Source organism: Varanus komodoensis, unplaced genomic scaffold (assembly GCF_004798865.1).
Source record: "Varanus komodoensis strain SLA01 unplaced genomic scaffold, ASM479886v1 scaffold4, whole genome shotgun sequence".
NCBI classification, from domain to species: Eukaryota; Metazoa; Chordata; class Lepidosauria; order Squamata; family Varanidae; genus Varanus; species Varanus komodoensis.
This window is the reverse complement of record NW_025335941.1, coordinates 48,805,735-48,828,239: the sequence shown is the minus strand read 5'-3', so window position 1 is coordinate 48,828,239 and position 22,505 is coordinate 48,805,735. Positions and strand designations below refer to the sequence as shown.

The window sequence follows — 22,505 nt, the reverse complement described above, 5'->3', positions numbered from 1 at the left end:
TGCTGACTAATAGGCAGAAAGGTTAGGGTCCAGAGGAGGGTAGCAAAATGATCCAGGGTTTGGAAACACTGCCTTATGAGGAGAGACTGAGAGAATTGGGCATGTTCAGCCTTGAGAAGAGAACACTGAGGGGGGATGTGATATCGCTCTATAAGTACCACAAAGTCTGTCACAAAGAGAAAGGTCAAAATCTCTTCTTGTTGATACCAGAGTGTAGGACATGGAATAATCAATTCAAGTTGTGACAACCCAGATTCAGGCTTGGTGTCAGGAAAATCTTCCTCACTGTCAGAGCAATATGACAGTGGAACTAGCTGCCTAGAGAGGTTGTGGGCTCTCCCTCACTAGAGACATTCAAAAAGATACTGGACAGCCATCTGAGTAGGATGGTGTAATGTGGTGTCCTGCAATAGCAGGGGGTGGACCTGATAACCTTCATGCCCTTCCAACTCTATTATTCTATGACTCTATGAGGCAGGCAAACATGTCTTTAACCAATATTGCCTTACAAATAGAACTGACCTTGCATGGGTTACAATAGCCCTTGGTTTGATACAGTAACGACTTCAAAGTTACACAGCTGCCAGAGTCTGGAACAATACTTCTGTCCTAACTGAGTGAAGCCAGATGCTGGCAACCCAGGCATGGCCCCACTATGCAGTATCCCTAAAGCCTCCAGAAGGCCGCTACCCAACAGAAGGGAGAAGAGGAAAGGTGTACAACCTTGGTCCTCAGAATATACCTATTACCCCCACTCCCCAAACTTGAAACAGGATCAACTGCAAAGCTATCTGCTGGTGAGGGAAATCTGCCACCTAGTAACTGAAGATGATACTGCAGGTTTCAAACATGAAGATACATTAAAATTAATCACAGTGCAGGTAAATATCCCAGGGTAAACACCTCTGGGGTCCCCCCACTACATGAAACCACAGCAAGTAGTCTAGGTTGGACTAGTGTAATACACTGTACATGATGATTTATTGAAGATAGCTCAAAGACTTCAATTGGTACAGAATCTGCCAACCAAAATGTTGAACTCATTTAACATCTCTACTGTGCTAGCCATCACTGTGTTTCCAAGCCTGATTTAAAGTGCTGGTTTGGACCTTAAAAGAGGTAAGTGATTTTGGGCCATAGTACTTGAAGGAATGCCTTCACCTATATCAGCTTGCTTTCACCTGTAATTTAAGATTACCAAAAGAGGTCCTTTCCCCACGTTTTCTGCAGTGAGTGCACACCTGCAGGATGAATTGCTGTAGGGCAGCTTTCCCCAACATTGCCCTGACTGCAACACCCAGCCAATGGTCCTGCTGGATGGGAATTCTGGAAATTGCAGTCCAAATGTCTGTGAAGGCCATCAGGTTGGAGGAGGCTGCTGTAGGGTCTGCTTCTCCTAAAAGTAAGCCTTTTGAGGTTTGCTTCAGAGTCTGATTCAGAATTGGAAGGGAAGGTAGGTTCAGAATTCTTAGCTGAAACGCCAAGACCAACAGACCATAAGATAAACCAAAAGGCTGGTAAAAACCAGACCATATCTGGTTCAGTGAGGTCTTAACAGGTAGAGTTAAGTGGGAGTGGACTCAGCATCATGTGGCATCAGATCAAACAGGCAAACAGGTGTCAGATGGAGCATGCTGCTTGTGAACCAAGCTACAGAAACATCATCTTGGCCCACAAGCAGAATGAACCACTCTGAGGGTGGAACCAACTCCTTCAGTTTAAAAACAACTTCATATTTTGATTTTGTGGTGTAGTGTGATGAGCCAGTGTGGTGTAGTGGTTAAGAGCATGGGACTGGGACTCAGACGATCTGGGTTCTAGTGCTCGCTCAGCCATGGAGCCACCGGGGGGACTTTGGGCCAGTCACAGACTCTCAGCCCAACCTACCTCACAGGGTTGTTGTTGTGAGGATAAGTTGGAGGAGGGGATGTAAGCTGCCTTGAGCCCTTTCTAGGAAAAAGGCAGGATATAAATTGAAAAGTAAATAAATAAATATTTTAAGCTGTATTTCCCTGAAGGCTAGTATTTTAACTTTGCTGGTATCTTTTGTTAATAATGTGCTTATAATGCAAATTGTTATATTATGCATAAATGTAAATCTTTAGGCTGTAATCTTATACATGTTTATCTGGAGTAAGTTCCATTAAACTCAGAAGCACTTACTTCCAAGTAGAGTATCGTTGGATCACACTATGTTATGTAGAAAACTGAATTGAAAAGGAAATTAATTGATAAGATTTTATGTAGCAGACTAATGCATTATCTTATAATACAGTCCTACGTCTGCTTACTTAGTATCATGCTCTGCTGTGTTTAATGGGGCTTATTCTCTAATAATAAGCCCGATTTAGAACTGAAATCTTTTATAAACAAGCTATATGTTTTGGCTATAGTTTGGCTGGTAGTGCTGCTAAACAGTAGGTGGCAGCACGACAATTTAATACATAAGCAGGTAGCAAATAATTTCTGAAACAGAAGCAAACAATCAAAAGAAAAATATAGCCATTTTTTTCTCCTAACAATTGTTTAAAGAAGAGTGACATTAGTATTTTGAAAGAGAAGTTCTAAAGTGCATGTGGTAATCTGTGACAGTACATTTAAATTACAGTAAATGACAGTTATAATTGTTCTTAAGCTGCCACACCTACTCTGTTGTACTCCATTTGCAAGCAAGTAGTGAGCAACAGTTTGTCTCCCTGTTTCTTTACTGATTCATATAAAACAAAGTCCAAGTGATGAGAAAGACATTGAGCTGGGGAATAATAAGGCTTTTTTAATTCAGTAATTGTGAAGTTTTTACTCAGTTGTGTAGCATACAGGTTTCTCCTTTCGCTGTATTGGCTGCTGTGGAGGTATCACATCACCTATCCTTTACGTGGGTTGGGGAGCTGTTTTGTCATGAGGAAGATGCACTTGCCCTTAATCATGATCGGTTACAGCAATGATAATTGCTGCATGAAATGTTGCTCAATGAGTTTCTTCTACCAGCTTCAGCTGGTAGCCCAACTACACCCCTATCTGGACAAGGAAAATCTGATTGCGGTAATCTATGCTCTAGTAGTCTCTATATTAGATAACTGCAATGTTCTTTGTGTGGTTCTATCCTTGAAGAATGTTCAGAAGCTGCAGCTTGTGCAAAATGAAACAGCCAGACAAATAAGTGGAACCATAATGTCTGAACATAAAGTACCAATTTTGGCCTACTTACTTTGGTTGCCTATATGCTACTGAGCCTAATTCCTATATCCTATAGGAACCTATGAAACACTGCATGGCACAGGACCACAATATCTGTTGGAATGGCTCTCCCAAACTTTCTGTCTGGACACAACAATCTATCTGAGGCCTTCTACTAACTACCACCTCCAAGGGAGGCACAGAAGGGGGAAAAAGAAGGAGGGCCTTTTCAGCAGTAGCCCCTTAGCTGTGGAATGATCTCCTCACCAGCACTGTCATCTTTTTGGTGTCAGATTGTAGAGTTCCCTATAATCACAGACATTTAATGGCATATGACATTGCTGTTTTAACAGTTTTGTTATTAAAACTGTTTTATTTGTTTTAACTGTTTTAAATGTATATTAGAATTCTACATTTTATTGTAGTTGTATTTATTGTATTGGCAGTTTATTGTGAATTTCCCAGATTGTTGTTTACAACAACAATTGTTTGGTTAAAGTAGTTTATGGCAATGTGCTAGTATCTCCAGAATTTTTAAAAAGTATATTTGGTTTTTCTTCCTTGCTGCTGCTTGTTGTTTTTGAATTAAAGCTTGACAGAGCTTCCTTTTGGGCAGGAAACATGATGCAAACTGGCATATCTATTCTCCTGAAGGAAGGTTGTTCCACCTCCATCAAGACATTCCTCCAGTTATCATCTATAGTATCTTGAACTGGATATAGGGATAGTTGTGGCTAATGCTCAAAATTATAAAAACTAAAGTTTGAACATAATGATGCAAACAGATCATGCAAAGAAAACAATTATTTGAGGCACATGTTGCAGGATTATGGAGGTAAAGAAGTAAAGAAAATCAAAGAGCACAGGCACAGCATATTTGGGTAGTCTCTTAACATTGCATAAAAAGTGTGTACAGAATAAAATAACATAATCAAAACGTGCTAAGTTGGCTTAGTAAAACTCAGCATAGACTTATAGGTCATATCCAATTGTATCAATCTACTAGTGCAAGGTTTTGCCCATTTGTGGGAACTCTCTTTTCTTGTGCAAATGTTAAATCCAATACTTTTATTTTATCCAATTTTATTAATTGATAACCAGCTCTATTAATGGGTAGTATAAAAATCAATCAAACAAATAAGCTACCTGTGAAAGCTGTTATACAAACTATTGTATAATGCATTGTGCCAGCTGTTCTACAAGAAATTGCACAAGGATTGCACAAGCTTTTCTGCAAATTGTACAAGGCATTGCACAACTGATGACTTCTTTAGGCTAGGTATTGCTTGCTCTAGTTCTACTAGTTCTACTAATACTTGGCGAACAGCTAGCACAACAGTGCCAGTTCTTAAACAAACTGTAATTGTTCCACTAGCATATTTGCTGTAACCCAGAACTAGTCTGTATCATAACAATGATAACCCCTTGTACAACAATTGGTAGAAGAGCTTGCATAACAGCTTGTGCAATGTGGTGGCCTACACCTTGCACAATGGCCTGCACAATGGCTTGCACAATGTATTGTAGTAGAACAATTTGTACAAGCAAAATTTATTGGATGGGACACGCACTGGAATAAAAACAGTCTTTCTGAAAGCAGTAGAAACTTTGCCACTAACAGAATGACACTATGGGATAAAACCATATGTGAATCTTGAAGTTTAATTTCTAGCAAGTTTCTAGCTGTGACAATCAACTATTATATATGAATGCCTGTTTGAAAGTCTCATATCATGGGAAAAATAACCCAATTTTTTGTTTAAGAATGGCATAAATTCTATTCTATGTTTCATTTTATATTCAGTCATGAAGAACATAGCTGTACATTCTGTGTCTGCACCATTAATTGTATCTATTTTCTTGTTGCGATGGCATTATACTGCAGTAAGAATATCTGTACATCAACAAACCTCTCCATCCCCAAACAACTACTTTATAAAACGTTCTCTGTTTTAGAGAGAAAAGAGCATGTTGGCTTATTTATTGGGTTGCTTTAGAAAGCACTAGCTGTCTCTTACGTATTGCACAGTGGGTCCCACTGGTGTAATACAAACTGTGGAGGCATCATGGCAGCATGGGATGCTACCCTGGAATTTTTATTATTGTAGCCATCAGGATGGCAAGACAAGATACAGATGGGTTCATATATGAATTTAAAATGCTATGTTTTGTACATCATTTTAAATGTCAAATTGAAACCAGAGTTTTAAACAAAAATGCAGCTAACATTTTTTTCCAATTCCATCCACCTACAAGAGCACATTATTAACCGTAACTTCTTGTTCAGAGAGTACTCCATGATGAACCGATTCTGAATATGTTAAAACAAGGTTGATGATTAATTTTAGAACAATTTGTGCAGATGGCAATTATGTTGCAAGATTTTACTTGTCAACACCTAAGGTAATAATTCCACAAACAATTACAGCTGGACCTCAGTTTGGGCGTGTTAAATGCCACACTTACTTTCATACTGAGAGTGAAGTTCTCAGTAATTACAAGTTGTTGAACATTCACCATTAATTTCCCAGTCCTAACATTTACAATATAATTTACTCTTCTGAGCTACTTTCTGAAAGCAAGTCAATTTTCATAGACTTAGTTTTCATACTTTTTCATTTGTTTCATTTGTTCATTTAAATAACTGAATAAACAAATACAACAAAATAAATTTTATTTCCATACTTTATTCCAAAGTATGGTCTGAAAGCACATAAGGTATCCACCATGTTGAAGCTAAGCAGGTGGGACTGGCCTGAGTTTGGAGGGGAGATCACCTGGGAACCATATGTAGCCACCTTGAGTTCCACAATAGGAGAAAAGTGGGATATAAAATTTATTTATTTATTTGTAATCTCTGTATACATCCTTATTTCCTAAAAAGAAATTGAGGTGCCAGACAACTATTTAAATGGTAAAACCTTAACAATTAAAAAATAAATACCTTAAAGCATCAATTACTTTATTTATTTATTTAAAACATTTATATGCCATCCTTTATGACAATGTCTCAGGATAGCTTACAACATTAAAACCAATAACCGATAAAAACAATCAGTAGACCAGTACAATAGAATAATATATAATCAGTAAAAATAATAAATCAACAACTACTGTTAAATTTCTAAAATAACTAATTTTTAAATGACATTTAAATAAAAAGGTCTTGACCTGACACCGAAAAGAATATAGGCTCGGCACCAGGCGAACCTCTCTGGAAAGCGCATTACACAGTCTGGGCGCCACCGCAGAGAAGGCCCTACTCCGAGTAGATGTCCTTTTTACCTCCTACAGGGAGAGTTCCCGGAGCAGGGCCTCTCCCGCAGATCTTAAGGGGTATGAGGACATATAAGGAAGGAGACGTTCCTTCAGGTATCCTGATCTGAAGCTGTTTTGGGCTTTATAGGTTAAAACCAGCTTTGTGAATTGGACCCGGATTTCAACTGGAAGCCAGTGGAGCTGGTAGAGGACCGGCATTATATGAGAATAATGGCTGGTGCCCATTAGTAACCTGGCAGCTCTATTTTGTACCAATTGAAGTATCTGGACCGTTTTCAAGGGCAGCCCCACATGGAGCATGTTACAGTGATCCAACCAGAAGTTACCAAAGCATGTATCACTGTTGCTAGGCAGTGCTTGTCTAGGTAAGGACGCAGCTGATGGACCAGCCAAAACTGTAGGAAGGTGCTCCTTGCCACATTATGTAAAAGGCTATTGAAAAGACACATCTCCACAACCTTTCTACTAGCCAAGAGAGAGGCAGTCAATCATAGTTTTTGAGGGAGAATATTCTGTAATTTGGGAGTGACATAGGTGAAAGGACTTTCATCTATGTCCAATAAATGGGCATCTGTGAATAATGGAGTATTCAAGAGGACCACTCTTCTGCCTGTCAGTTTCATTGTACAAGTAGGACCAACACTTGTGCAGCAGAAGCTTAGCACTTTGGGGACAACCTGACGTAAGTGGAAATGCTTGTCCCTGGAATGAGGCAGGTTGGCCATGCTCTCGCTGATTTGCCTCCTTTTCCAGGGAGCTCTAAATCCCCCTTGCATAAGTGGTGGGTTCAGCTTTTGCAGTGGAATTGGCAGACCCATCACTTCCAAAAAGGAATTGACATGATAAAAAGGAAGGGATAGGAATGTAAGCATTCCTTTTTTGTCTGCCCATAAACCCTTCTTTTCTCATCTGGAAGTATTAGATTACACGGACCTCCTGTATGTTTCTCCTAGAACGTAAACCCCAGTGATTTCAGTGCAAATCCCACATCCAGCAGTACATACTTTCTGCTTGACATGCTGCTTAAATCATATTGATTGGTGAACTTGATTCAAAAGCAAACTATTCTCATACCAAATAAATGAATTGGGTGGACAAATATGCTTATTCTGCTAGGATGTTTATGTGTATGAATGAAAAGGCTCTGGATAGCATCTTTTCCACTGAATTTTGTTGAATGGTATTGACTTAGAAATAAGCATTTTATAGCAACAGGGTTATCATTTTATTAAACTGGCACTTCAACATGATAGAATTTGAGTCACTACTGGGAGAGATTAAACATGTCCTTACCAGCTCTTGTCATGATCTTGTCTACCTGTTAATCCAGTTCTCCCTAGCGTTAACTAAAGGGGCAACCCTCTGCAACCCTTATACTGAAATAAGCCCTACAATTTCTACAATTCTCCAGCCAGCCATACTCTGAGTTGTATAGCCTTTCTTTGTTTAAACAAGCATAGAATTGCACCCTTAATTTATCTGTTTTTAGGCACAGATAACAGATTGTTATTTTAACATAGTTAACCTGATCTTTTATCTGCTATCATTTGTATTATTTTATTCCCAATTGTCTTAGCATAAAAATGTTCCAAATAAGGGTTCTAACCTGATACTATTCTAAAAGACAACTAGTGAGAGCCAGAGCTATGTGGTATGTGAACAGAGACCCAGAAGATCTGTGTTCTAGTCCCCATTCGGTCATGACACTCAGCTGGTGACTTGGGGCAGTCACAGACTCCCGGCTTAACCAAGTGATGGTGAACCTTTTACAGACTGAGTGCCCAAACTGCAATCCAGAACCCGCTTGTTTACACAAAGTGCTAACACTGCAATAAAACCTGAATACTGAGGTTTTCTTTTAGAAAAAAACAACTCATATATTAACATCTTTTGTCTTAAAAGGGAGTTCCAGTGTTGTTGTGAAGATAAAATGTAAGCCATGAGTTGGTTTCCTTATGAAAGCATAAATGGCAGGATAAAAATGCAGTGTAATAATAATAAAAACCATTTATCTTAAAATGTATTATAGTTTTAGTTTATAGGGCACAATTCTGTGCAATTTAGGTAGAGAAAAGACCTACAGCTCCCAGCATTGTTCAGCTATTGTGGCTGGCTGGAGAATACTGGAAGCTGTGTGATTTTTTTCTGTCTATGATGCATATGATTGCACCCTTAAGTATTTACAGTTTCTACAGCTAGCCTGCTTTATCAAGACACCTCTGCCTATTTGTAAAATGATACTGTTTAAGCCAGATGTTATTTACAATATTAGTGTCCTTTTAAAAAAATCTGAAATTCCTATATTTACTGTGGCATTTTTCTATTGTTAATGTGGCCTTAGGTTTTCATTCATTTCTTTTGCTGTCCACATTTATACCTCCTAACCTTTCAAGTAATGAAAGTGTAGGTGGCATGAATAAAATTTAGTTGGAATAAAGAATGTAGAAAAGCATCACTAATACAAAGCATTTTTAATACTGGAGTATTGGTCATGGAATAGCTGAGTGTTCTCTTTTGGCAGTACCAAACATTCAACAAGCAGAAGTATGCAAAACACCAATGTTCCTGTTTGTCATACTTGATTAAGCATGTTCTCACAAAGACAGAGTTATTTGCTTTACTTAATCCTTATTTGCACTTTTGTGTTTCCTCAAACTGCTTATAATACCACTATTATTATTTCTTACCAAATGGTGTCCAATTTCTAACACAAATATTCAGATCACAAGAAGGGGCAGGTTTTTGAGAAAAGAATCCTCCATGTTTTTAAGAGCAGCAAGTAGTGGCACATCCTAACGTAGTGTAGTTTCTCCTTTACAATTTATTCTCTTAGATGAGCTTGTATAAGACATATTCAGTTGCATTACCAAGTACAATGCTATTAATTTTCAGTTAGCTTATTACATCCAACTGGTAGCATTTGCATTTCTGTTTCTTGCTTGGAGTCTTGTACATAATGCTCCAGCTATATCCTGAGTGCATTGGCCAACTGGGTTGGGGAAAGGTATTCTAGAGCAGTAGAGGATTCGTGAATGTGTTTAATGTAAAGGCTCAGAAGTCAATTAAAAAAATAAAGAGATTGTCTTTTTTTAAAAAATAAACTTTTAATATTTCACAGAGTATGGCTATTCTTGCAATTTTGTGAGGCTATTTGGAAAACAAAACTATTCCAACTGCAATTTGGCCAACATTTTATATCTTAACAATGGAAAATAAAGATATAAGAAACAGTTACAGTATACATTCCCAGAAAACACTGACAAACATTTTGGGAAGTTGGCTGTATCTTGTGCAGCTTTAATTTCTCCAGGAGAAGATCACTGACTGGCTCACATTCATATTGTAAGCACGACATAATTGTGGTTTTGTACATTTTTCAAAAACTGGATGGAAACAACTATAAAGAGTGCACAGAAAGATATGTTCTTGAATACAAACAGCTGTGTTCGGATGTAAGACTAAACTGTATGAATGAGTGTCAGATCAGCACACTTCCCTTTTCCTCTGATTCAGGTTCAAAAAGAAGATTGGAAGCATTTGCCTCTGTTTTCAACTACTAGGAGTTTATTGTTATATCTAAGCAAGGACAAGCTGTAACTAGTTTTAAATATGGTTTATCCAAACAAGGCAATTTCAAACTGTAGTTTATTTAAGCAAGCCAGAATCATATACCATAGTTAACTGATGCTAATTGATGGGAAAGGAAGACAGGGATATATTTTTACCTATCTTAAGTTCTAGGAAGAGAACAGCTGGTATGTTGCTTGTGGGTCATGGGCTCTCAGGGTGGAGAACATTTTTTAGCCCAAGGGCCAAATTCAGTTTTGGAGAAGTTCTCATGGAAGAGGGTGCAATCCAGTGGGGGGTGGGACTAAAGGCCAAGTGACTAGGATAAAGAATGGGTGAGGCCAAAAGCACAACTTGCCAGCATACTGCAGCTTAATTTTTTTATGGCCAGTAACTAAGACTTGGTAGGAGAATTACAGTCTTTCAGAATAAGGAAGTAAACTGCAAATGATTGATGGTTGAAGGAAAAGGGGTGGGGTCAATGGAAGAGGGCATGGCCGTAATAGGAAGCCCAGAGGGTTTAATTGGGACCCCATGAGGGCTGGACTGAAACTCTAAGCCTGAGTTTCCCCACCTCTGGTCTAATGATTGCCCACCTTTACAGTCTTAGGTTTCTTCATGCAAAGCTTTAGCATCAAATAAAATAACTCAAGTACATTTAAGAGCATACAAACACCTGACACAGCCAGCATGAACATGGTAAATACAGTTTTCTCTGTGGGTCGGGAAATAAAACAGTCTACTGTATTTGGGCAAGGAAAGTCACTGCATTTTACTACATGAGGCATTTTGTACCCTCTGTACATGAAATAAAATACATACATGAAGATAGCTTCAAATATAATTCGGAAGAATATACTGCTGGTGTATGTCCACCATAGGGAGCCCTCAATATGAAATTTTTGTCTTTTTAGAGCTTCAATGTCAACTTTCTCTCCATGCCTGTGTTTTCTTTTCTTCTCATGCCTTCTGTAGGCAACATGCATTGCCACTAAAAGTGCAGGAGTAGAGACAAAGATAAGCTGGAGAGCCCAAAGTCTGATGTGAGAAATTGGGAAATATTCATCATAGCAGACATTTTTGCATCCAGGTTGTAGAGTGTTACAAGTAAAATCTTGCTGTTCATCTCCCCAGACCTTTTCTGCAGCAACTACGAGAATCATGACACGGAAAATGAAGAGAATGGTAAGCCAGATCTTTCCAATGCTGGTAGAATGTTTGTTTACACCTCCTAAGATGGCTTGGAGCGCTTCCCAGTTCATGGTTGTGTTTGTATGTTTAACCTATTAAAACAAAATGAATATGCCAAATATAAATTATTATAATTCATAATAAATGTTTTCCAAATCAGAAGGTTCTCCAACATCAGAGAAATCCAACATCAGAACTATGTGTAATCAAAGTACCAGGAAAATTATTATGTTTTGGTTTTGACCCTTTTGCCATACATTCTGGTAAAATAAATGTTAAACCTTGATATAAATATTACCATGTATTCTAATGATCTTAATAATATTAAAATACTTGAATAGTGAGTTAAAATGGCTTCTTTCCTCAGAGGATTATTTTAACACAGGACTACGTGGAAAGCACACAGTAATTTTATATAACTAGAAATTAGGTACTGTACTAAAACCGTGATATTAACGTCAAGATATTTCTCTGTTCTGCTTCTACAGAAAGAGTCCTTTAAGACTATGTGTTGTAATTATTGCTAAAGAATAGTTTGGTTATTATCAAATTGAAACACTGGTAATTTTTCTTCTCCATAGTTCTTTCTAAGTGCCAACCTAAGACATCACTTGTTACTTGAATAACTTGTATGTATTTACAGTATCACTGCAGAATTGCATTATCTTTATAACTTTCCAGCTTATTCTGTTAAAAAAGATAGGTAGCTGCCTTACACTGAGTCAGACTACTATTTCATCTAGCTCAGCACTTACTAGCAGCAATTCTTCAAGGTTTAAAAACCTTCAGATTTTACACTAATCCAACCTTCTCTAACCTGGTGTGTGTAGGAGGTTTTGGACTTCAATTTCCATCAGTCCCAGCCAGAATGGCAACTGGTTTGAGATGTAGTCCAAAATATCTGGAGAGTGCCAGATTGGCGGAAAATGCTCTATGGTCTAGTATTAAGTGCATTAGCAAGAATTCCCCCTTCCACTCCCTTTCTCTATTGGAGCAATTTGATTAGAAACATCCATTTCAGCTTTTAAACTAACCTATTATATCCAAACATGGAAAACTTTGATTAATTACATTTGGTGAAAATGCCAGGATCATAAAATGCTGTTTGAGTATGGTTTGTTTGAACTAAGCATGGTTTAAATTAAGCAGAATTTGGATATAATGGAAAATTGTGTGAAAAAGTAGAAGTGAAAACTTCCAATCTAATAACTGCTCCAGAAGGAATATGTGAAGCCTGTGCATTTAGCGCTAAGTGATGGATTAGAGTTACATCTGCAAAAAGCAGGCTTAAAGAACCAGTGTGATGTAATGGTTAAGAGTGCAGGTTTGGGACTCAGGTGATCTGGGTTCTAGCCCTACTCAGCCATGGAGCCAACTGGGTGATTTTGGGCCAGTCACAAACTTTCCGCGCAATCTACCTCACAGGTTTGTTGTTGTGGGGGCAAGGTTGAGAGCAGCAGGAGGAGACTAATGTAAGCCACTTTTAGTTCTTCAGAAAAGCAGGACATAAATTTTATAATAATTTTTATTATTTTATTAACAATAATTTTTATTAATAATCATAATTCAGATATAGTACTAAACAATGGTTTAGTGTTACAGATAAGATATGTTGAGCTTCAGGTTTGTGTGTGTTAACCCTCCCCTCCTCCTTTGCACATAGATGGTGGAAACTGAGTTTTGAATAAACTGCAGTTTCCTGTTATATCAACACAAAGGAAACCATAGTTTGCTCTAAATGTGATTTGTTCAAACAAAATATGATCAAACCATGATTTCAGATCCTGCTTTGCTAACTAAATTCAGTTGGGAAACTAATTTGTTCTGAGTTTTGACATAATGGAAATTATTGTTTTTTTCTTTTTCCCAAAATGGAAAGTGAAAGTTTTCAGTTATTTCTCCATTGCATACATCGGAGAAAGAGAGACAGTTTCTAAGCCTGAGTCTCACTACAGCTCATACAGCTCATTCTCATAATTCTCATTATGTCTGAGCTGGGTCAGAGTGAAAGAAAGGGAACAGCACAAAGCAACTTTGTCACTTAGTATTGAATATGAATGTTAATGGTTGATGCCATTTATGGAAATGCTCCATTGTGGAGGATATCTCAGGATAAAAACTTGTTTCAGGAAACAATTCAAAGGAACATAAAGCATATCTAGTTTTAAGTGCCATGTGACTGCTATGTCATCACTATAAACTATAATCAGTCTCCGCTGTCAACACCAAAGACACAAATCAGTGGAATATTCAGTTCCTGTACATCAGAAATTGTGAATCAGGCAGAGGGGAGGTGGTGGTCAGAGATCTCAAAAAATATCCACACCGCAGTTGCCAAGATTTTGGAAGAAGCCATGATAGCTTCCTCATTTCTCCATATCCGTTTTTCCTTTGTATCATGTACAGTGGTACCTGACTCACGAACTTAATCCGTTCCAGGACTCTGGTCGTGACCCAAATTGGTCATGAACCAAGTTAAATTTCCCCATAAGGTTCAATGTAAATAAGGTTAATCCGTTCTGTAACCATTTTTTAAATCAGAAAAATGTGAAGCAAAGTGACAACAGCAAAGATCGCAGCCATCTCCCCCCCCACCCCACCCCAAGCACAAGCGCGGCCATCTCCCCGCCCCCCCAGCACAACCGAGATCGCACCTGTCATCCCTGCGCACAGGGGGGTAGGAGGGAGAGACGGGCACAATTGCGGGCACACTGGGGGAGGGAGAGAGGGGCGCAAACAGTGCGCTGGGGGTGGGGAGATGGCCGTGATCCCAGTTCCGTTCTTGCAGGGAAGATGTGTGTGATCAGAGGCGCGCTCCTGCAGGAAAGACAGGCGGAATCTCAGCCATCTCCCCCGCAGCTCTGCTTTGCTGCTCTCGTCTTTCCTGCAGCAGTGCGCCTCTCATCACCATGACTTCCCTGCACGAAAGCAACTGGGCTCACGGCCATCTCCCCACTCGGGGGGGGGGGAGATGGCCTCGATTGCAGTTCCGTTCGTGCAGGGAAGGCATGCGTGATCAGAGGCGCACTCCTGCAGGAAAGACAGGCGGAATCTCAGCCTTCTCCCCGCAGCTCTGCTTTGCTGCTCCTGTCTTTCCTGCAGGAGTGCGCGCTCTGATCACGCATGCCTTCCCTGCACGAACGGAACTGCGATCGTGGCCATCTCCCCACTTGGGGGGGTGGGGAGATGGCTGTGATCTTGGTTGCCACCCAAAGCGGTGCTCGCGACCCAAGTTAAAATTTTTCAGAAATTTTTGTTCGTGACCCGATTTGTTCGTGAACCAAGGCGTTCGTGAGCCAAGGTACCACTGTATTTTAGAGTACAAGCTTGAGAGCTGAGTCTGCATTGTTTCTAATACTCTTTAAGTTGTTTGGGTAAAATGCTTTAAGTAAACAAACATAATACAAAACAGCTAAAGAATTTAATGTTTGTATCAAATGCCTGTCTGAGACATAGCAGCTTTTGATACATTCAGGCTCATTCTTACTATTTTCATTGAAGTTGCTTGATTAGTTATATTAACTACTCACCAAAATAAATATGTCCAATTATTTTGCCTCTATCTACACTCTGTGTTGATTACAATGCTAAAAACAAATAATGAACTTCAGCTTTGCTAAAATAGGCAAGGCCAGGTTCCCTTGTAACAAGCACAGATCTCCAGCATGTTCTAACATGAACCCTTGAGGTAGTAGCTGTGATTACACATGCTAACTCTAAGGTATATGGATTGTGTCACAGATATAAAGTAATTTGATGCGTTAAGACAAATTTCCTGCCAGAACAGGCCTACAGGCAGGAGTTTTGACAGCAGGTTGGATTCAGGATTCCACATCAGATCCATTGCTTCATCTTCTGTACAAAGAAGTTAAACTGTAGGTATTAGAGATGCTGTTCATTCACATAAACTCCTATATGTTGTATTTTGAGTTCATTCCTATATGTCGTTTTTAGAGTTCACTTTTAAAGCACAAACAGTTTGCTACAGAAATGTATGCTCTGCGTGCATCACAGAAATAAACTTGTTTTTATACCCTTCTAGCTTTTATCTATCTCTAGTGATATTGTTTGCACTGAAATAATTTGGAGAAATACAGTAGATGCAAAACATGTGGACAATAAATAAAAAACATGTAAAAATGAAAGAATGGTGAAGCTTTTTTGAGGGAGGGAGGGAGTTGATGTATTTTTGATTTCAGAAATCACATTCTTGCCTTTTTCCAGACAAATTTTGCTGGCAGAAAGAATATTACTGGGCATAACTTACTGGGGGGTGGGAGGTGGGAAGCATGTATGTGTATGAAGGTGCAATTTACTCGATGAATCACTAATTGCCTTGAAGAGCACTAGTTAAAGGAACAGAACTACATGGAATCCTAAATGGAATCCTTCTGCCTTGGGCAAGGCATCATTACCAGAATAGACAGGAGTGTGCAAAAAAGAGTAAGGAATTTGTAGGTTGAATAGAAGACAAATGGACAGCAATAGACAAACTACATTAGCTATATATAAGGATGGCTCTTTCAAGAAAAAAAATCTGTTTTCTGGAGAAAGAGAGCCACCACATCCAATTGTCTCAGTGAATGACTGAAAAAAGAAGTCAATGGAAACTTCTTCCCTGAAAAAAATCATTAGCATTTCTCCCTATTCCCTCTCTCTATCACACCCAGCAATTCAGATTTCTTCAAGAGCAAAAGCAAGGAAAATCGCTTCCCTATGGCAAGTTAACCAGCTTTTCCCATATACACTAAAATCACAACACTTCTGGAGTGAGATCACAGCAACCCAGACTGATTTCCCCTGAAAGCGCACAAATCCTATTAGGCTCTGAATCCCTCTGCATCCCTTTTAATGATCAGGCGCACGCACTACTATTCACATTCTTTGGAACCACCTCCTTTTCCTGTTTGTAAAAATAAATAAATAAATAAAAATTTGCATCCCAGGGGAAGGAAGTAGAGCGCGCGCATCTTTTCGAAAGCAACCGCAGCCGACGTCACCTTTCTCAGCCTTGTGCGGGCGGCGCACTCGCTCGTTGCCCCAGCAGAGCTGCTCCCCAGGCGGCTCGCGTGTTCCGCTGGTCCCCTTGTCGCTGGCTCGAGCGGTCCAGACGAGGCGACCGACCGGTCCCAGCCTGCCTGCCTCCTTCCCTCTCACTTCGGTGGCTGTGAGAAATCTCCTCCCTGTTCTCCGGCGGTGGCCCTTTGGCGACGCCTCCAGTCGGCGCTCCTGGAACAGAGGAGGCGGAAAGAAACCCGAAGGCGAGAGGGGAGGCACCCTTTTCAGGCGCTCTCGATGCGAGAGTTGCCGCAGGCTCTCCTCTTAAGCTCACCTGTGGCTGAAATTCCCGGCGCTGGCATTCTAGGCGAGGCTTTTGTCTGGGGAATTATCCCCATCTGGGACTGTTCTGTTGGACCTTTAGATAACACGTGGGGATATTGGAGGGTTCTTTCGGTGTTGCTTTTTCTTAAATATTTTTTTTTAAAAATCCAGGTTTTGGAAAATACAAAGGTGCAAATGGCACCTGGCACTTGCCATGTAACTAACTGCTATGGTTTGTTTAATTCACAGTAGAGTGCAAGCTGACTCTGTGTATATTCTTTGAGGGTAGTGGTATAGTTAGTGCTGGACCTCCGGCCAAAGTCCGGGGACTTTCCTCTCAACAGTGATGAACAGGCTGAAACTGAAGGTGATACCCAGCTTTCCAGCCACACCCTTGCCTTCTCTTCCTTCCCTTTCAATAGTTAAAGTTGGTGCCACCAGGCAGGGATGCATGCGGTTACAGATTTGAGTTTGTTTTCTTTTGCTTTCGTTTTTGACAACAAAATTATACTTTTTCCCAGTAAATGTATTTAGCATCCAGGTGGAAACAACTTCCTTTTCTTGTTAATATTGTCAATCTACTGAAGATTAAGAACATAAGAACCCTACCAGATCAGACCTAGGCTGCATTCTGGTCACTCAGTCATCAAGCTGCTGCCCATGGGAATCTCACAAGCAGGGCATAAGTGAAACCCATGTTCCTAGCAGCTAGCAGATCAATTGATCCAGATACACCATGGAACTAGGACAAGGAAGATGCAGGCTTGAATCCCCAGGGCTCCTCCATGGAGCTCTCCAAATGACCTTGAGCCAGTAACTATTTCTCAGCCAAATCTGTGTGTCATGGAATTTGGGAAGGACTGGACAAGTGCATGTGTTGCCCTGAGCTCCCTGGAGGAAGCAAGGGATAAAAAAATGAATTATAATAGATTTACCAGATTCCTGCCAATGAACACATCCTGGTAGTCCTAGTGCTACAAGGCTAGGGAAGAAGGGAAAATAGCTCATAGGAGAGTTCCTCCAGGGTGTTGCAGAAGTTGAAACAGTCACACCAACAGCAAAAACATCTAAGGTTGGATACCCCCCCCTTTTTTATCTCCTGTTCACGGAGCTTTCTTAAGGCACAAGCTTCTTTCAAAAGAATCTTATTATATATTATTAGGTATTCATTTTTACTTCCAGTTGTGTTAGGGGTTGTATTCAAGCAGAAAGGTAGGCTATAAATATTTAACATAAATACATGTAGAAGCTACTGTGCTGGTGTCATCTCTTCTAGTTTACCCATTTTACCACTACTCTAAGAAATTTCACTTTCTCCTTGACCTGAGCAAGCCACATGTAGAGGCAGAAGTGAAGTAGGCAGAGGCAGAAGTGAATCCTCACACTAGTCCAAGGAGGATTGCATTTTTGTAAATTTTCCAGAAAGCATTGTTTATTGAGTTGCATAGAAATACAACAAAACACATAAATAACTGAGATTTGGGGTTGATCTTTTTTACATCAATAGTTTATTTACTACCAGTTATTTATCTGCTTCTACATAGGTTTTCTGATCCTGAAATTTTGGGGTTGTCCCATTGTTCCAACCATCATGAAAGAAATTAAGATAAAGATACTGCTGAAAAAGAAAAAAATAACATTAGTGTCTGCTTGTGAGACTATTGTGAGAGCCAGTGTGGTGTAGTAGTCAAGGGTGTATTTAGTGTATCCTGGTTTTTACTGGATTTTGATAGCTTTATAATTTTAGTGTTATTGGTGTTAATTGTCTATTGTCTTGTGTATTTTATATTATGTGAGTTGTATGGATTTTAATTATGTGAGCTGGCCAGAGAGCCTACAGCTAGCGGGGCGGCCTACAAATTGAATGAATGAATGAGAAAGAGTGTGCAACTGTGACTCAGAAGACCTGGGTTCTAGTCTCCACTCAGCCATGGATCTAACTGGGTGACTTTGAGCCAGTCACAGACTCTCAGCCCATTCTGCTTCACAAGGTTGTTATTGTAAGGATAGGGTTGATAGAAGGAGGAAAATTATGTAAGCTACCTTCAGTTCCTTGAAGGAAAATATTGGATTTAAATATAATAAATATTTTTTTAAATGGATAAGGGGCAGGGGGATTACTTAGCTTGTTAGCTTTCTCTTTGTCAGCTAAGTACATTTTTAAGGAAATTAAGCAAGAACAAGATGGCAGGATGGTGAGTCAAGATAAACACATTATGTTGTCTGTAATGGGAAATGCTAGCCCTGAAAAGACCTAAATTAGTTACTAAAGAGACTATAAGAATATTTTCATGCGTATATTTTGGATTAAATTATGTTGGCTGTAATGCACAATTGTGGGTAGATAGCATGCGAAAACATTCCATCAGAAAATATTCCAAGTCATGTATGAGCAGACTTCAGCCTTGCAGAACCTACTTTGGATTTTTATTTTTCCTCTACCAGCCAGTGGATTGTTAGGCCAACCAGCCAGAGCTGCAAGCCAAATAGTATCTGGGAGAGTGCAGGCTGATGCCAAATGGTGGGGCAAAGGTAATTTCCTTCCATGTTCCACGAGCCGCACATTTGACTAAAATTACCTTTGCATAAAAGTACAAACATCTGAGTTACTGCTGTTATGGGAGTCTCACAACTTAACTTATGAAAATTGATAGCTTCTGTATCTTATGGCCTTTCTCTCTAATATATTTGATGACAGTGCTGCAGTATTTGTGGGTAGGCTATCAAGATACTACAAGATATCTGAAAGGGTGGGAAAGAGCTGTAGCTCAGTGATGGAACTCAGTGTAGCTCACAGCATACAGAACAGGTCAGCTTCAGTCCCTAACATCTCCAGGTAGGACTGGGAAAGATTCGAGTCTGAAACCCTGGAGACCCAGTGCTTTTTAGAACAGCTAATACTCCATGAGCCAGATGAATAATTGTCTGACTTGGCCTAAAACAGCGTCTTAGTTAGGAGCAAAGATGATATACTGAATTGTTGTCATTGTAAAGAAATAAAACATGAAGCGAATTTGGAATCATGATGTGGAGGAGGAGGAATTGGCTTCAGTACTGTAAGTAACTTCCAGATGGAGAGCTCCTAAGTGAGACTGGTATCAAGGGTAGGGATGATCAATTCATACCCCAGCAAAGTCCACTAAGAACATCATCCTGGATTCACTCTTCCTGTTCAGTATTTCAACCTGCTTGTTCAGCTGCCTTCCACTCTGACCCAAAGATGGTGATGGTCCCATTGCACAAGTTTGTGGGTATCCTGCCCTAATTTACTTGGGCTGAACCATGGAATAGTGTACAAGAGATAAGGCTTGGTGAGCCCTGATACAAATTAAGCTCCGGAGGCATGACCTTCTCTTTAAATGTTAAATCAGGCTTGCTGGTTGCTTGTTGATTAAAGACAGTAGATGTCTCCATACTTAATGTGGTATTCCTCAGACTGTGTTCTTTTCAATATTTTGCTGTGCCAAATAATGAAGATTTTATTGACCAGCTCTGATACCCCTGGGGAAATAGTGAACAAAAAAGCCCAGCTACTATGCAGAAACAAACAGTAGCCATGTATATCCATTTTGAGTCTGCTGTCTATAACCAAAACAATTAGGATGCTACTCTTCCACCACAAGAACTCTTGTCTAAAAGGACCTTCAAATTTCTTTCAAAAATGAAAGATTCCTAGCAGGGTTCATGAATGAAGGGGCTCATTTCTCTAATGAGGAACTGTTTTACGGATCCATTCAGTTATTCACTGGCAAAGAAGCCCTCTAGGAGGCACCCTTGTCAGGAAAAAGGGAATAATAACTACCATGATGGCCTGCTAACGTAAGGTTCCATTTAGATGCACCCTGTTTTTGAGTCTCATAAGGGTACTATGAACCTTTCGATGTTACATAGTCTTTTACCTCTTGGAAGGCTACCTTTAGCATATACCAATAGGACATATCAATATGAAGATACTGCAAACTCCAAATGGTGACACTCTGAATTTTAAAAAAAGTTGGTGAAAATTATTTCCATAATTCAATTATTTTATCTGTTTGTATGAATAGCAGTGTTTTTCCTTGGTAAAGAATGGGGTGATGGGTAAATATCGCCAAATTGTTACGTTCATGTTGTAAAGGTACAGTCCTATGGGCATGCCCATTAGCTCCCAAACTTGGAGGTTTACAGACACAGCAGGGAGAGTGGGGTGCAATATTTGTCTCTCCACTCTTCTTGCTGTGCACTCTTGCTAGGCAACTCTTTTTATCCATTTGAAAGGGGAGAGAAGGAGGCTGGAGCAGCTTTTAGAGACCTTAGATCCTGGCCATTTCAGGCTCCTTCGCATCCCACCCCTATTACCCTGCTCCAGATCATCTCTTGACTGACCTAAGAGAGCAAAATATGCCTCTGTTTGTGACAGCAATGAGCAAGAGGGAGATGAGCACTCTGATTCCCACCTCCAAGATCAGAATGCTGTTTGACAATCCTTGAGATAAAGTGTAGGGGATATAAGATTGTTATTTCCATGTAATTTCAACTGTACACAATTTATATGACTTGTTTGGGGCAGGGGGTTATCATATAGCAATGCTCATATAGCTCTTGAAGATTTGCATATGTGATCCAATGAAATGAATTTTCTATTCGTAGGCTGTTAACTTTGAAAAATGAATACTAAGATCTTTGGTTTCATCTCAGCAGATCACGTATAGCACAGCTCCCAACATGTGATGAAAAGATTTAGGAATTTTTTTTTTTTTGTAATGCATGAGCCATTCCAATAATATACTTTACTTTTATTTCTAAATCATAAGCTTCCTTGTACCTGATGACATATTTACTTCTCTTGAAAAATTCTGACACAATTATATATTGTTTGTATGGGATTATTATTCTGATTCATCAAGGTATTCAAGTGCATGTGGCAACATATCGTGCATTCTCCCAAAGAATAATTGGCTGCTTAACAAATTTGTTGAAGGATGTCAGTGAGTCAATTTTATCTCTGTGTAGCACACCTACATATTACATTGCCATATTATAATGCCTAGTAAATCCTGTAAATAAATGATAGTTTTCCTGGGTTAAGCCATGCTTCATTCATACTTCCCTGTGTCTCAGGATTTCAATTCATAGGAGACAGATAATTTCGTATCTAGTTAATAACGTCTTCCGTTTGATTTATTCCCAGTGTCTTTAAATTGTGCTGAGTTTTGAAATGCATGTAATGAAATCACCATTTTCTAAACAACTATAGCACTTCCTTTACTAGTGAAGACTTTACCTAGTCTTCTTTCTCAGTCAATCTCACTTCATCCAATAAGAGCATTGTCCTAGTGTGATTTGTACAGTAATGGCAGCCTTTTCTTGAGCTGCCACAGACATCATAGCAGCTCTATGCTTGGGCTTCACACTGAGGCACCAGTTCATTCGTCAGTGGCTGCATATGAGTGTTTCCTGACTGTGAACACCATGCGGAGGCATGCATTTGAAGACTATTCATTAGTGTGAACTGCTGTTGGTAGTAATACTAAAAATGTACCCCATATTGAGTGTCCAAGCTGACCGCACGTCATCAGGTGTTAAATCTGGAGTGTGGACTTCTCATGGTTGATATTTTGTGTTCATCTAATAAAAGGTTATTGGTCAAGTAATAGGGTCTGAATGGATCAGAGCATGGGAAATACAATCTCAATCTCATTCTGTTTATCAGGCCAAAGATATTGCTTCAATCTCTTATCTACATCCTTTCATCCTTTGTATTATGTGTCTCTGGAATGCCCTGCTTGCTGACATAGATAATTCTATCTATCTCTACAATGAAGAACCACCTTTCTTCTCAAGCTTTGCTTTCTCGCTCATCTTCTGCTTGATGCACCACCACCAGCAGCATTTTAATTATCATTATTACATCTAAGAAACTCACCCCTTTCCCTTTTTTAATGGGCAGTATAATTTATAATCAGGTGCAGTACCTGTACAACACCTGA

General features: G+C 39.5%; 1 protein-coding gene across 1 annotated transcript; it reads right to left on the bottom strand.

The window, feature by feature from the left end:
- Window positions 1-10,604: 10,604 nt before the first annotated feature.
- LOC123029318 (gap junction beta-2 protein-like) lies at window positions 10,605-11,285 on the bottom strand. Its single transcript, XM_044442167.1, has one exon. It carries the CDS (start codon window positions 11,283-11,285, stop codon window positions 10,605-10,607), a length of 681 nt encoding a protein of 226 aa, XP_044298102.1.
- Between the last annotated feature and the right edge of the window lie 11,220 nt (window positions 11,286-22,505).

Coding starts and splice junctions, on each gene's coding strand:
- LOC123029318 (XM_044442167.1), bottom strand. CDS start 11,285: ATGAACTGGGAAGCGCTCCAAGCCATCTTAGGAGGTGTAAACAAACAT.